Source organism: Lutjanus erythropterus, chromosome 9 (genome assembly GCF_056507025.1).
Source record: "Lutjanus erythropterus isolate fLutEry1 chromosome 9, fLutEry1.hap2, whole genome shotgun sequence".
NCBI lineage: Eukaryota > Metazoa > Chordata > Actinopteri > Lutjaniformes > Lutjanidae > Lutjanus > Lutjanus erythropterus.
The window spans coordinates 3,427,758-3,442,343 of record NC_139325.1 but is presented as its reverse complement, the minus strand read 5'-3'; the positions used below and the strand labels follow the sequence as shown (position 1 = coordinate 3,442,343).

The 14,586-nt window shown below is 40.0% G+C and overlaps 1 protein-coding gene across 1 annotated transcript; it reads left to right on the top strand.

Annotated features, from left to right (window-relative positions):
* Positions 1-118: 118 nt before the first annotated feature.
* Positions 119-14,006, top strand: mtdhb (metadherin b). Its single transcript, XM_084725951.1, has 13 exons — positions 119-772; positions 1,023-1,142; positions 2,136-2,217; positions 4,282-4,458; positions 4,786-4,836; positions 5,000-5,140; positions 7,266-7,349; positions 7,484-7,549; positions 7,653-7,798; positions 9,744-9,854; positions 10,083-10,190; positions 10,346-10,472; positions 12,970-14,006. The coding sequence occupies exons 1-13, from the start codon at positions 443-445 to the stop codon at positions 13,032-13,034; spliced, it is 1,608 nt and encodes a 535-aa protein (XP_084582077.1). The 5' UTR covers positions 119-442; the 3' UTR covers positions 13,035-14,006.
* Positions 14,007-14,586: the final 580 nt, after the last annotated feature.

The window sequence follows — 14,586 nt, the reverse complement described above, 5'->3', positions numbered from 1 at the left end:
TGTACTTGATTGGACTTTTATTACAGACCACTGACATTAAAATATACTCTCGCGATGTACAAAGTTATAACTTCAGTGTACGAGCGGCATTGAAGGCAACGCCTCTCCAGTCAAAACGGAGCCATATGAGGTGAACCTGCTTCTCGCGGTCACAGTGGATGCATTGTGGTGGTCAGCTAACGGAGGCATATTATCTTACGATGATATCAGCTAGCTTGGTGGCTAGTTAGCAGTTTGTCACCACAGCTTTTACCGGATTTAGGTAAGCTAGCTAGCTGGCTGTTTGGCTAGGCCGATGTTGCTGGCGGAGGAGGGGATGCATTTATTGTCTTCCATCATGTCGAAGTCGTTCCGTTATTTTTAGCTAGCACTGCAGGCTAGCGCGGCTAACAGCGGCAAGCAAAGCGTGACTAATCGGTCTGTTGTGTGAAAAACAATAGTGATGGAGCAGTGGCAGGACGCGGCCTCGCAGCAGGTCAAGCTGCTTACGAACCGTCTGAATGAACTCTTGTCCAGAGGCCTGGGGCTGCTGCGCTCCGAGCTCGGCGTGGATTTGGGACTGAAGCCTGAGCTTATTCCGCCATGGGTGATCCTCTTAGCGGCATGTACCGGGCTGGTGCTGATGGTCGCTCTGTGGGCCTCAGCCTGCCGGGCTCTCTTTAAGAAACGACCCGCCTTGAGCCCCGCGGACGACGGCATTGAAGTAAAGCGAGGGGTCAGTAAACCTGTCAAGACGGAGGAGCCGAAGAAAAAGAAGAAGAAGTCAGAAAAGGTATGAATGAAGCCAGTCTACACCCCTCACTAGCTTCATAGCCGGGACCCTTATCAGAGCTAGCTTAACTGTCAAGCTAACACCTCAGTGACAGTTCAGTCTCATGTCAGGGCTAAAACCACAGCTAGCTGCAGGCTATGCCAACCCGACTGTGCTAGCCTTGAATGGTGGGACATATTAATACATTGAGAGGAAATGGCTGAAAACTGTTATGTCCCTTTACATTTTTGTCTTCACACGTGTCCTTTAGAAAGCTCAGTCCAATGGGAGAGCTGTTGCTGAACCCCAGGAAGAAGCCATAGTGTCTGAAGAGATAGTGCCACATCACCAGCCACCCCCACCAGAAGTCAAGGCTGAGAAGGCTGTCGAGGTAATAACACATATTATAACACACACAAACACACTACAACATGATGTGACCTGAACATCTTGATTTGGCCAATATGATGGATGTGCTTGTCAGTCATAATTATTTCTGGGGGTCCTCTTCAGTGAAAAGTAGGAATGCAATTAATGATTATTTTCATTTCTGATTAATTGGTCTTTTTTTTTTTTTTGATTGATGAATTAAATAGTCAGAAAATGGTGTTGATCATGTTTTTTTCTCGAAGTGCAAGATGCTTTCCTCAGATGTCGTGTTTTGTCCACAAACCAAAGATATACAAACTATTGTTATAGAGCAGCAAAGAAAGCAGAAAATATTCCCAATTAAGAAGCTGGAATCAGAGAATTTTGACTTTTTTTCTTTAAAAAATAACTAAAATTGATTAATGGATTCTTAAAGTAGTTTCCAATTAATTTAATGAATGATTAATAACTGATTATTTGATTAATTGTTGCAGCTCTAATGAAAAGTAGTTGAGAAATCACCACGTTTTCTTGCTGTCACCCTGCAGTGATGCAACCACACCAGCTGCCAGTGTTAGGTTTCAGTTTTTAACTTGCAGATGCAGCAAAATCCCTGAGGGTGGCTCCTCCTGGCTTTCATCTGATTCCACACTCTGAATGCCACAAAGTGACACAAACTGTGGTCCTAAAGGTGCTGGAGTCAGAAGATGTAGTTGTTCATAGACCAAATGATGGAAATAGCATGTACAAAAAGGACATGTCACAGATTTAGGAAGTCTTGGACAGTGGATGTACTTTCACTTATAAATAGACGTGGCTTGAGTATGCTCATTTGATTGAGTGTCCATTCAGCTTGCTTGCCCAGTTGCTCTTCTTGGACATGAAATCATATGTGCTCCATTAGTCCCCCCCACCCCACCCCAAATCACACCCCCACACAGACTGACTTTTTTTTCTTTCTTTTTTTTGGGGGCTTTATTTTTCTCCCTCATGCCTTTTATTTATCTTCTTGCAGGCAAAGAAGGCCAAGAAGAAGGCCAAACAGGCTGTGAAGGAGACCAAGACAGTGACTGCAGATGGCAAAGAACCAGAAGAAGGTGAACTATTATGAATCACATCATCATGAAGGTTTTTCTTTTGATCAAAGTGATAGCTGGATATGGAATCCAGGGTTTTCCCTGGAGTCAAAAGTGGTAAAGGCTAGAAAGTTTACGCACACATGTTAGAGTGCTGTGCACTTAAGTGAAAAAAAATGTCACAATTTCACTTTTTGCTTACCAACTTGAAGACAGACAAAGAAACGGACAGGAAGGGACAAAAGGACACAGAGCCTGATTTTTAAAAAAGTGAAGACAAGAGTGATGAAAGAAAAGAGCTTTTTCACTGTGACCAGTGAACAGATGGTCACATGAGATGGAAGCTATCAAAAAAGTTCTTCACCAAAAAGAAGGCTTAAAATCCAATAAAGAGAGGCGTGTCCTGTTTGTTCAGTGTAGTCATACAATTCAGTATTGATTTGGAGACACAGGGTCACATGACATAGAAGAAGCTGGTGAAAAAATGTGTTACAAGATGGCAACAAGAATAGTTTTTAATCCTATTCTTTGCTAATATTGGCATGTCAGTTCAACATTATTGAATATAGCATTGAATACAACATTGTTTTTATGTCATTTAAAGAGCAAATTATTGACAGTCCCTAAGTGAACCACCTGTGATTAAGAGTGAGGGCCTGGAGGGGAGGGGAGCTAACTCTTCTCTCAATACCATAGTGTGAAACTGAGTAGGAAGATGTTGCTGGATCTGGAATGAATTTTTGAGAAAATACATTTTCTGCTTCCTAAAATGATCTTGTCAAGTATAAGGACTCTAAAAGTAAAGTACTGAGCTTCCGTATAACGTCCCATCTACTTTTACCAAGTTTTTATTACATTTTCCACAAGATTTGCAGGTGTACATCAGCAAATAAACTCTATCGCATAACATACTACTACATCAAGGCATTGATAAAGAGGTAAACAATACACTGGAAAATAATAAAAAAGTACATTTTCCTCATAATTAATTTATTACTTAACATTTAATCACAATTCAGCCTTACTAATATGACTAAGACAGTTCAGGACACAGTACAGCTACACCAAGCACACTTCACCTTTGATTGCTACCTATCCTGTCCCCATGGGTCTCATTATACATTAATGATATTTCATCACCATAGAAGGCATAGTAAAAAGCATAAAAATTGCGCATTTATATAATATTTCTAGCTGTGTTGAGTGCCTCCTTCCTAACCTCCAGCATAACATCCCATCTACCTCTGTGAGTTAATTCACTGATTACCTTTCAGAAATTGTGAAGGCATCAATTAGGGCCAGACTGATAATGGATTTTGGGGCCAATATCGATATTAAGGAGTTAAAAAACAGTTCCAATATGGACACACTAGCATATCAGATCACAGAGTAAAGTGTTGCTGGTATTTTTGCTATTAAATAACTGTTAAGTTAAAAAACATGAGCAGAACAAACTTGAATCAAGAAAAGATAGAAAATAAATAAAAACTATGTGCATTATGTTGTGTAAAAAGTTGTATAAACTCACATCAGACAACATACTGATAAAGCTGTGATATATCAGTATTGGGCTGATGGTATTGGTTTTAGTGTCTCTTCCCCTGAAGTGCCATGTGTAGCATCCATGCTTTTGGTGTAAAAGCATCACAGTAATTGATGTTAAAAGGTAAAATAGTTCCTTTGTTTTTGTGGAAATTTTTACAAAGACTGCCTGCCTTTGATTCAGGCAGGGAAAACCCTGGTGTCATGTATTTGAGGAGGTCTGTTTTCATTTATTTTTGTTTCTTATTAAGGCCCAATTTTCAGTAACCAGGCCACTACACCACAGGGGGAATGACAAACCTCTGTTCTGTTTTTAAAATGAAAAACAACTTGATTTTAAACCTGACTTGCTGTTGTGTCAGAGTGGGACCTGCCATACATTTTTCTTCTCAGCACAACATATTTGGCGTACAATTGAACAATCTTTGCATCTACTCCTTCATCCTGCCTAATCCATGCCATGTTTCCACACTAATCCCATAATGAAACCATACAGTATGTTGCAACTAAATCCATTCTGCACTCAATGACACTTTTTTTCAGGCACGTGGGAGACCAAGGTCAGCAACAAGGAGAAGCGTGAGCAGCGCAAGAAGGACAAGAGTTCCAGCGATGGCTCAGCCAGTCCTGGAGGAGGGGACACGCCCGTGAGCACTCCCCCGGAGCAGCCCAAGGCCGCTGCAGCCCCTGCGCCCACTGCCCACCAGAAGAAGAAAAAAGGTATCTCTTAAAACTATGTATATACTTGTTTACACTGAAACAAAGCACAAAACGTCCAGGCGACCTTGGATAAACAGCCTAATATGGCACCTAGAGAGGGTTTTAGTTCTGTCTGTTGCCCTGTATAGGCTGTTGTTGCTTTTGGTCGGTCTCTTGTTGACAGGACGGACTATTAATAGAGGCTTTAGGGGAATTGATTTGAGTCTTGAGAGAGTTCTCCCTGCGGTGTTGTAGCTGGAGTGCTTATCTGTGTGGGCTCCTTCATTAATAGGCTCTCATGGATGGTGCACTTGACATTTATTGACCTTTTTAATTCTGTCTTTTCAGGAGAAGCCACGAAAGCGAAGGCAGAGAAGGTCGAGGCTGTCATGCCTCAAGGTAATTATCAGCACTAAACGCTTCACCAGTTCAGAAAGACACCTCGAGCACTGATATCTCAGCTGTGCAGAATCTTTAATAGAGCAAAAGTTCACGTGACGTGTCGTCGGACTGATGTGTGTTTATCCTGGCTGAGTATCAAGTGTTTCTCTCTTGGTGTTAGTGAACAACAGCGAGGTGGCAGCTCCGGTGGTGGCAGCTGCTGTCACTGACATGGCTGTGAAGGTTCCTGCTCACAGCGTCGTTCCAAAGACGGGCCCCTGGACCACCAGAGAACCAGCAACACTGTGGAGAGACATTGATGGTAAAAATGTTTTCCCTCTACTACTTCATAGCATTTAATGAAGCAGAGGTCTATACTACAAAGTAAACTCAACACAGCCAGTCTTTCTTTGCATGAGCTGCTTGACAAAACCTAAAACCCCAGTCGGAGATAACGGGTATCACAACGGTGGTTATCAACTATATTTGTTAACTAAGGCTTTCTTCTTCGGGCTCTGTGTGCCTTCACATAAAAAGGTGGGACTCTTCTTCCGGATGCAAGTGGCCCACTTCAGTAAAGATGAAGAGATTGTTATAAAGTAGAACTAAGGAGAACTTATTACAGCAAAAAACAACACTGTTGCTGCAAATAAGATGAAAGGAATGCTGGCAGAAAATGACAACTTAATGAGCTCTTAATGCTGCTGTTTATTTCTAAAGTGACAGCTACACATAAAGCAATTAAAGTTTAAAGAGTAGATTTAAACATGATGCTGTCGGTCTCACGCTGTCCTGTCATAAAGGAGTCATAGAAATCTTTTTTTTAATTTTTTTGGCCTAAACAAAGTAAAATGAAAGTTAATGATAGAATATTTTCTGTGATAAATAGGATGGACTAATCAGTTTTCTAAGCGTTGTTCTGAGCTGTAATATCGACAGTATAAAGTGGACTTGGCACCAAATCAGGATCAAGCATAAAATCAAAGTGTCTGTAGCTGCTTTGCTATTATTTTAGTGTGTGGATGATCTGCTGTGTAAAATTTTAAGTCTTAATATGACCTGAAGCAAACAGGAAAAAAGACTGCATCACCAAACGGAGGTCCCCGTGAAAATGCATTGCACACGGTTTGTGCTGCCGTAATACGGTTTTATCAGGTGAATTTATGAATGTATGGTTCAGCAACATTGCATGTATAACGTCTTCTCTCAGTTTAGAAATGCATAAAGATCATCATCAGGGAAGGAATCGGTGAAAGAGTGACACTTTGACAGCCAATTTAATCTGAAACTGAACATAACCTGGTTGGGAGCAGGTTATGTTCAGAGTTCAGCACAAGTCTCCATGGTGATCTAGGCAGTTTTAAAGAGAGCCACCTGACACCAAAAACTCTGACTTGAGACTCAACATACCTCACTAATCCGTTAACCTCGCTTTGTAGTACAGCCCTCAGTTAATGTCTGATAATCTCTGCATCAGCTGTACTTTCAGAGGTAGTGGTTCTCTGATTGATAAGCTGGGTTTGTATTGATGCTAATATCAGCTTTAATAAACAGATCAGATATTGGCAGATGTGACTCATCCACATTAAAGTCAGTTTGATAGTCACTGTCATATAAAAGGTCAGAGGCCAATTCAAAAACAAGTGTCTTCTTATCCCAGGTTCAAAGGACCGATGAAACAAGCTCACTTCAAGGCTCTTCATATCCAATGATCTAAAATTCAAAGACAGCTGGGTAAATCAAAAGCTTTAGAGTAGCTACAAAATGGCTCTAAGTGGTGGGACTGTTTTTCCAGCAAATACCTACTTAAAAGATCAGAAGTGAGGTGTAATGGGAGCCTCATGTTACCTTGAACATCAGGAATGAGCCCAATCAGCTCCACACAGTGAGGTATACAGGTTTCAAGGGCTGATTATTCTCATTGTCAATTAATCGATTAATAGTTGTTTGCCTGTAAAATATCAGAAAATGGTAAAAGGTTGATCAGTGTTTCCCAAAGCACAAAATGATGTCCTCAAATGTCTTGTTTTGTCCACAACCCAAAGATAACCAGTTTACAGTCAGAGAAGAAAATATTCACATTTAAGAAGCTGGAAATTTGAATGCTTTGTGTATGAAAATTGTGCTTTGTGTCTAAAGCATCTGATTCTTGAATGATATCATGGAAAACTTGCAAATGCCGAAATGTTCATTTGAGTCTGTTGAATATTTAACCAAGTTTTTTTTTTTTTTAGATGAACTTAGCTGGTAATGTTCTGAAGTTAGTCAGTTTAATTTGGTCAGAACTTATTGACATCATGTCAAAAGCAAGACCTTACAGCTAAGCAGAGAGGGGAAAAGATTTAATTATTCTGTAAATATGGAGCTACAGAATTGCTTTATGAAAAATCAAAACATGCCTGCACAGTGTCAGGGAACAGAATGACATCATAGTGTGTGTGTTTCAGAGTCGTGGACTATGATTGAGCCGGAGATGGCCACAGCGGACAGAAATCTGGTGTCTTTGGCTGGACTGAGTGCTGCTACTGCTGGTAAGAAAACTGTAGTATAACCTGATGAGGTGACAGGTGCAGGTTCAGACTGGCTCACATCTCTAGGTTGGCATAGTTCTCCACAGCCTCCCTCGTGGATGGCAGCTTGACTTCCTGTTCTTGTGTGTTTGCAGAGCCGCAGCCTGTGAGGGAGCTGCACTGGCTCAGCCAGCCTGTGGACGACGAGTGGTCTGGACTCAGTAAGGACGATATAATACTTTCATATACTGCTCTAGTTAACTTCATAGTTGTAATGCTCCTTTACACTTGTAACTATTTTCTGATCGTCTCTGCATTTCTCAGACGGTGGCTCGGTCGACCCCAGCTCTGACTGGAACCCCCCCTCTGAAATCTGGGGCAATTATGAAGAGCCCACACCTGAGCCCCCTCCCGCTCAGGAGCAGCCCCTCCCTGAGCCCGCCAAGGTCAATCTGCTGATCGGAGCAGCTGTAAGTATGACCGGGCGTCAGACAAAACTCAGTATTAAGAGAGTTACCTGGGCGTTATAAAAATAACAACCCAGTAACTGAGGAGTCCTCTGGGTGCAGGCCCCCGGGCGACTGTCCTGGTTCCTGACTGTGGCCCTGCGCTCCTTATAGTCACTCAACACAATGAATACATCTACAGCCTCTGTTGTGCTTTTGTTCTTTATTCAAGAATATTACAATCCCCTGCACACCCATAGGGACACCCACACAGGTGTGTTCTGTTATTGTCTCTTCTCCAGACTGATTTGATTCAGACTATACTCAAACCAGGGTTGCTACTGGACCCTAAAAAGTATTAAATGGTCTTAAATTCTCTTTGGGAACATGTTTAGTGTTTATTTATTGAAGCATGGTAAAATTCTCTTCAAGCACAAAATGTCTGTACCTGAAATCTTTGGAGAAATCAACAAGAGTTGAAATCAAATGCAGCTGATATCCTCCTGGGTTTTTGATATTGGTTTTCACTAATGCTGTCCTGTGGTGACCACTGTAGCATATGTCTGGATGGCCTGAAGGAGTTAAGGACGTTTATTTTCTGCCTAATTTTAACCCTTTCTTCAAGTGCTTCTGCCTCACACATCTCCTATTAAGATTATAAACACAATGAAAAATATTGGCTAAATGCATAGGAATTACTGCCAAGTGAATAATTCTCCAACACCACTAATATTTGGGGAAAAGATGTGGCGTAAAAGATTGTCCCTTCAGTCTGCACAAAGGAAGTTGATTTGATTCATTATGAGAACAGACACCGAGACATGATGATGTATAAACTATAAAACCGAACCTTTCAGTATAGAATCTTGGAATTCTACTTTCATATAACTTCATTTCAGACTCAGGCTGAAGGACATTTGTAGTGATTATTATTGTTATTATTATTTAGGATAAATATGTTTGTTTCACACTAATAAACATGTTAGTACAAATGGTCTTTAATTTGACCAAATATTGTCATTTTGTTCAGTTCATAATTTTGAACTGACAATACATGCATTTACCCACAAGAGTACACCTACATTTTTCACATTTGAGGTTTAGTTTATTGCAGAATTGGCTTTAAATTGGCATTTAAGTCTTACATTTAATTTGCTGATATATGTAAACACCATGTTAAACACTCATTTTGGCTTGTCATAGAATGAGAATCAGGTGGGATTAATATCACGTATGACACAATTGAATTGTTATCACAATTATTACATTGTTATCACAATTAATTTACATGTAAATATAGTGACATGTGTCGCTGTCTGTCGGTGCTGTTCTTGGTACCACCACCAGATGGTACCAGAGTAAGCTCTTTGAACCCTGCACTTAGTTGCTCCAATACTCTGACATAACATTACACTGTCAGCTTCACGATGGACAGTATCATAATCGACTCAGCAAAACGGATGAACTTTCTAATTCCATACCTTCTACATTGGGACCTACATTACTCAAAATGCAACTCTACAGCTGACCGTTCAGTTGGAGATTAGGGTGAAGTATGTTAATGGCAGCTAAAGTAGCCTCTAGCCTCAAGCAGAGAGGAGGAGAGGGCAGGGTAAATGGATTTGTTATAGCACCTTTTAACAGCAAGGCCATTCAAAGTGCTGTACATAAGATGTAAAAGGCTTGAAAACAAGATATAACAGAAACACAAGGTGGTATAAAAAAGATGTGTATAAACAGAGTTTAAAAGGAGTAAAACAAAGGGCACCACAGAGGTTTGGTGGGCTCACTTTTTTCTCAGCCCACATATTCTTTTCATTTTCATAGCTGCAAATAACACCACTATTAATAATCCTTAACAAATAATGAAATCTGAAATGTTTAGACTTTCAATGCATTATTTGGCCCTATATTTTTATTTTGAACATGGTCACTTGTTTCCGAAACATGTTTTATCTGTGTTTGTCAGGATGATGAGGAGGATGAGAAGGACAAGGGAGAGACTGCTGCTGACGGAGCAGCTAAAACGAAAAAGAAGAAAAAGAAGAAGAAGAAGGCTGCTGAGGAGGCAGCTGGCCAGGTAACTTGTAATATCTGGAATATATAAATCAGTCTGCTAATACTGCTAAATACTACGTATTATTATGAAATACTTTCTCTGGTTGATGTTTTTTCTCAGTTTGACTTTGAGGAAACTTGTTTGTTTTCTTGGCCCGTGTGATCAACTCATTCATATTTCAGGCTTTTCTAAAGTTGTCTTTGAATTCCCTGCACGGTTTGGTGTAAACTTGGCTTGTGTCGTGCGCAGGGCGAGGAGCCAGAGAAGGAGGCGGCACCTGCAGCCTCGGCGAAGAAGCAGCCACCTGTTCAGGAGAATACCACTGCCGTCCAGCCTGTCAAAGCAGCTGCTGTCGAGGTCAGTGGTGCTAATACCTGCAACAAGAACGCATCGTCTCAAATGTTACCATTACATGTTAACAGTGGCAAGTCCACAGGGTGTGAATAATCCATGTCATAATGTCAATTAATGCTGAGATGATCAAGATTAATCACACTTCCCTTCTCTTACAGGCCAGAGTGGAGCAACCAGTGAAGGACAACATATCCCAGAAACCCCCTGTCACACAAGTGCCACAGAAGCCAACTGATGGTGAGCCCACTGCCAAGCAGAACAACCTTTCTGCTCCAACACAACAAAGTAAGCATGTTAGCTGTTAGCTGTTCTGAAGGTAATACACATCCTGAGGGTAGGGCAGAATCATCTACAGCAGTGTTCCCAAACCCAAATAAATGAAGCAAAGCTATGGGATTTATATGATTTATTCTTCAGATGTCTGACGTAGCTTAACAGGTGCTACACCATGTTTGGTGACCTGTGACATTAACCTCGGAACGTTTCTTATATCTTGTCTTTGGTAAGATTAGTCTTGTCTGATGATCACCGTTGTGATTTTGGTGGGCTGCGGGAGATTTTCACATTTCAAACTGGGCCATGGCATTCTGAAGTTTAGGAAAAAATGACATCATTTACAGTTGTTTCCATTTTTAGAGCCTTCACCCTTGGTAAATGTCTCTTTTCTAGTATAAGCTTTATATATTTATATATTTATATATATATAAGCTTTATATATATAAGCTTTATGTTTATACTCATCCTTACCAAAAGACAAATAATTAATCATAATCACAGAGCGTGAGAAGTCACAGAGGCGCGGCTTACTAAGTATTCCAAGTGAGGTCAAACAATGAATCTTTTTAAATAGTTTTGGATGCAGACTTTTCTCTAAAATCTGATTTTGGTTAACATGTACAAATCTAATTTTCATACCTTAACAGCAGACCAAGCCAGGGGGACCCCCTGTGCCCCCAGGTTAGGAACCAGTGATCTACAGGGAATGTCTCAATCAGACTTATTTGACTAATATTGCAATTTTAATAAAAAATAGTTGGGTTAACTTATTTATTTTGTTTATTTGTTTTGTTTTTTCCAGTCCTGTCAGCCAAAGAAAATGTATTACTTAAATTTTGAATAATTTACTGCAAATGTAATAAGATGCTACAATGGTGACGCCATCCATGTTGCTAGATATCTGTGTGGGTTAGTGATTTATGGAGGTGGAGGAAGTGACGGAGGCCTGAGAATGATTATTTCCAGATGTCAGGTCTGTCATTTTTAAAAGCTCTTTCCAACCAGTGTTCTTTTTTTCTACTTAAATTTGTTCAGCTTTTCATATGGTGAATGCAATAACAGATTTTAGGAAAAACAGTGTGATGCAATTTTTAAAATCTCTATAATCTGACATATATTTATACAATCTTGTCTCTTTTTTTTAATTGAACTTTTGACTTCTGCAAATGTTTTTCCATATAAGCCATCTTTAACACTGTCTAACTACTGTTTGTGTGTTGATGGTCTACTTATTACTATGGCAGATTGGAACAGCTTTCTGTCTTGCTCCTAGTAAGACTGTCAGTAATCTGTCCTCCATAGTTTGTGTCAGATTACCCAGAGACAGCACTACATGCCCTAGATATTTCATAGCCTCGGATCTCTCTATATACAGTGTATACTATATATATGTAGGGCTGGGTATTGGTACTTGTTAGCTTTAAGGTATCGACTGAAATAAGCCAGTACTAAGTAGTATCAAAACTTCTCCAATGAAATGATTCCTGCATTCGATCATTTTTGTACCCAGATCTAGAAAAAAAAATTCTCTATTTGTATAGTTTTGTTCACAGCCAGTCACCAACAACAGTCATGGTTATGTATGTAAAAAAAATAACAAAACTGCCATGAAACTCTTCTGATTTTTTAGGACAAAGGACTGAGGGGGAGATTTATTCTGCCTGATGTCAGCGGAGCTTTTTGTCATGTCTGGAAAGTAACGCAAAAGTGCAAAGGGATTTCTGCTGCTGAACTTTGAACATAAGTTGAACTCAGTGCAGCATGGTGGCAGACAAAATGTTAATACTTCTAATGACAGATGAGAGGCGTTATGGCTTAAAACAGTGTCTCTGTTTTTGGGCTATTCTGCAATATACAATCATATATCTCAATATACCCATTTTCTATAAAATAGCTGATCATAAATTCTCAAACAGTGCAAACATGATTATTTTATTGTAGCAATATTGTGGTGATTTTGGACAAAATCAAACACCTGAATATTGATATTTATTGATGTTGTGACAGTACCATAGGGATGACTGTTGGTGCTTTCACAAAGTATTAGCACCATGAAGTGTTTGATAATCAGCAGTAATGTGGATATAATGACTAAATTGTAGCTGTAATTCACACAGTCGTGAATTTACAGAAAAAACACATTTTTTAAATTTAAACCTGAGGAATCGGAGTTGATGCTGTGATTTGATTTTTACTGAACCAGAAGCATTTTTATTATACTTTGGTAAAATCAGGAATCTGTGCTCATTTCATGCACATTTGTTGTCCTCGTCGTCCCTGTCATCCTTCTCTGAGCATCTCCGTGAGCCATCCTATCAGATTGACACTTGTGAAAAACAATGCTGAGAACAGAAGTTGATGAAATCTGTTCTCACTAGTGAACCAAACGCGTGATCCTCCTGACGTGAAACAGTCTGTTTAGTAAAGAAAAAAAAAACATGTGAATCACACATTAGAATTTGTGACTAATCTCCCTTTTTTTTTCTTTTTTTTTGCATTTCCGCAGAAAAACCTGAGGAGAGTCAAGCTCCCAAGCCGGCGAAGAAGAAGAAGGCGAGGAGAGAGACATGAGACGGAATCCAGTCTGCAGACCTCTGTATGCAAAAAGACTTGATATCCTGTTTATGCAACACCTTTTTGTGACAAGAACTTTGACCTAAGGTCTTTATGATGGACTTAAACCTTAAAAACCTGTCTGGAAAATTGAAACAACTTTTCTACTCATCGAGTGTCAGCCTGATGGATCACTGAAAACTGAACCTAGATGCAGTGCAATCTAATGTAATGCGGTGTTAATGATTTTTAAGTATGCATTTGATACTCCTGATTCTGTCTTCTAATTCCACTGAATCAAATAACTGATTGGAAGAGCTGTATTGTAGTAATTAGACATGTAGAAAATACTGATCATGTTTAGAAATTTGATGTTGTGGTGGCTAACGACTGGAGATTAAACTGTGTAGAGGATGAAATCAGTCAACACACATCAGGTCACATAACACTGGGCCATAATGATGAACTGGCCTTTTGCTTTTTGCAGTCTTTTATTTTGCTACTACATTTGTGAGCCGTGATGGTACAGTGAGCGAGCGCTGCTGGGTGAAAAGAGCGGAGAAATCAAACATTTATCTCACGGTTTTTGGCTCTACAGGGTGTAAAACACATGTGACTTAACTGAGACATGAGCATCACCAGGGTGCAGAAAAGGGAATCATGTCCGCTCTGTATTTTCGCATTCTTACCTGTGACTCTGACATTTCAATCGGTCCATCTGGTTTGTCCTTCGTCTGATGTTGTGCTGCGGTGTTTTTCGAGACAACTGTTTCCTTGCTGTTTTTACTATCTGTGACTGCTTTGTGGCCAGAGCCGCGCGGGAGCCTCTGATCATCATAGATGTACCATTTGCAGCGCCATCGACATCATCATGATTTTCCACCTGTGGTTGATTCGAAAGTCTTCAGAACCTTTTGTAAAACCTGTTTGTAATAAAAGAAAAGCTAAAGCCATATGTAAAAAGACTAAATAAAGGCCAGTTTTTCTATATTTGGGGCGTCTTTATGGATGATGATGAGTGTGGTCATCTGTGCTGTTACTCAGAGAGGAATAATTGGCAAATTACATTCATGAGCTGCCATGTTGAAGCCTCAGGCCTGCAGGCTAACCTTTAGATTATAAATACACAGCCTACAACACAACAGAACTGTATACACAGTATGAGTGTTTGACATTTGTACTAAATGATGGGGGATACTGGGGGAGACTGAAATGCCCAAGAAGTAGTTCAGAGTTTAACAGGACCATAATACTGATAAAACACAGGACCTGTAATTTCTACACTCACAACACTTATTTTAAGCTTCCTGTGTAACTTTCTGGAAATGACAAGTTACATCATCGGATTTGATCCTATCTAGTCTGACACACTCTGGTGTTTATCATCAACAGGACTAGGTAATGCCCTTATCCACCTATATCAAGCTGACCAGAGTTAAACAGGAAGCAGGGAGATTTTTTTTCAAAATAATGGCCTAGCGTCAAACTGTTTTCCAGGCAGATAGTTGAGACGTCTCAAATTCCTGAGAACAACTCTGACATAAAGAAATAAGCATTTCCTCATGTTTAT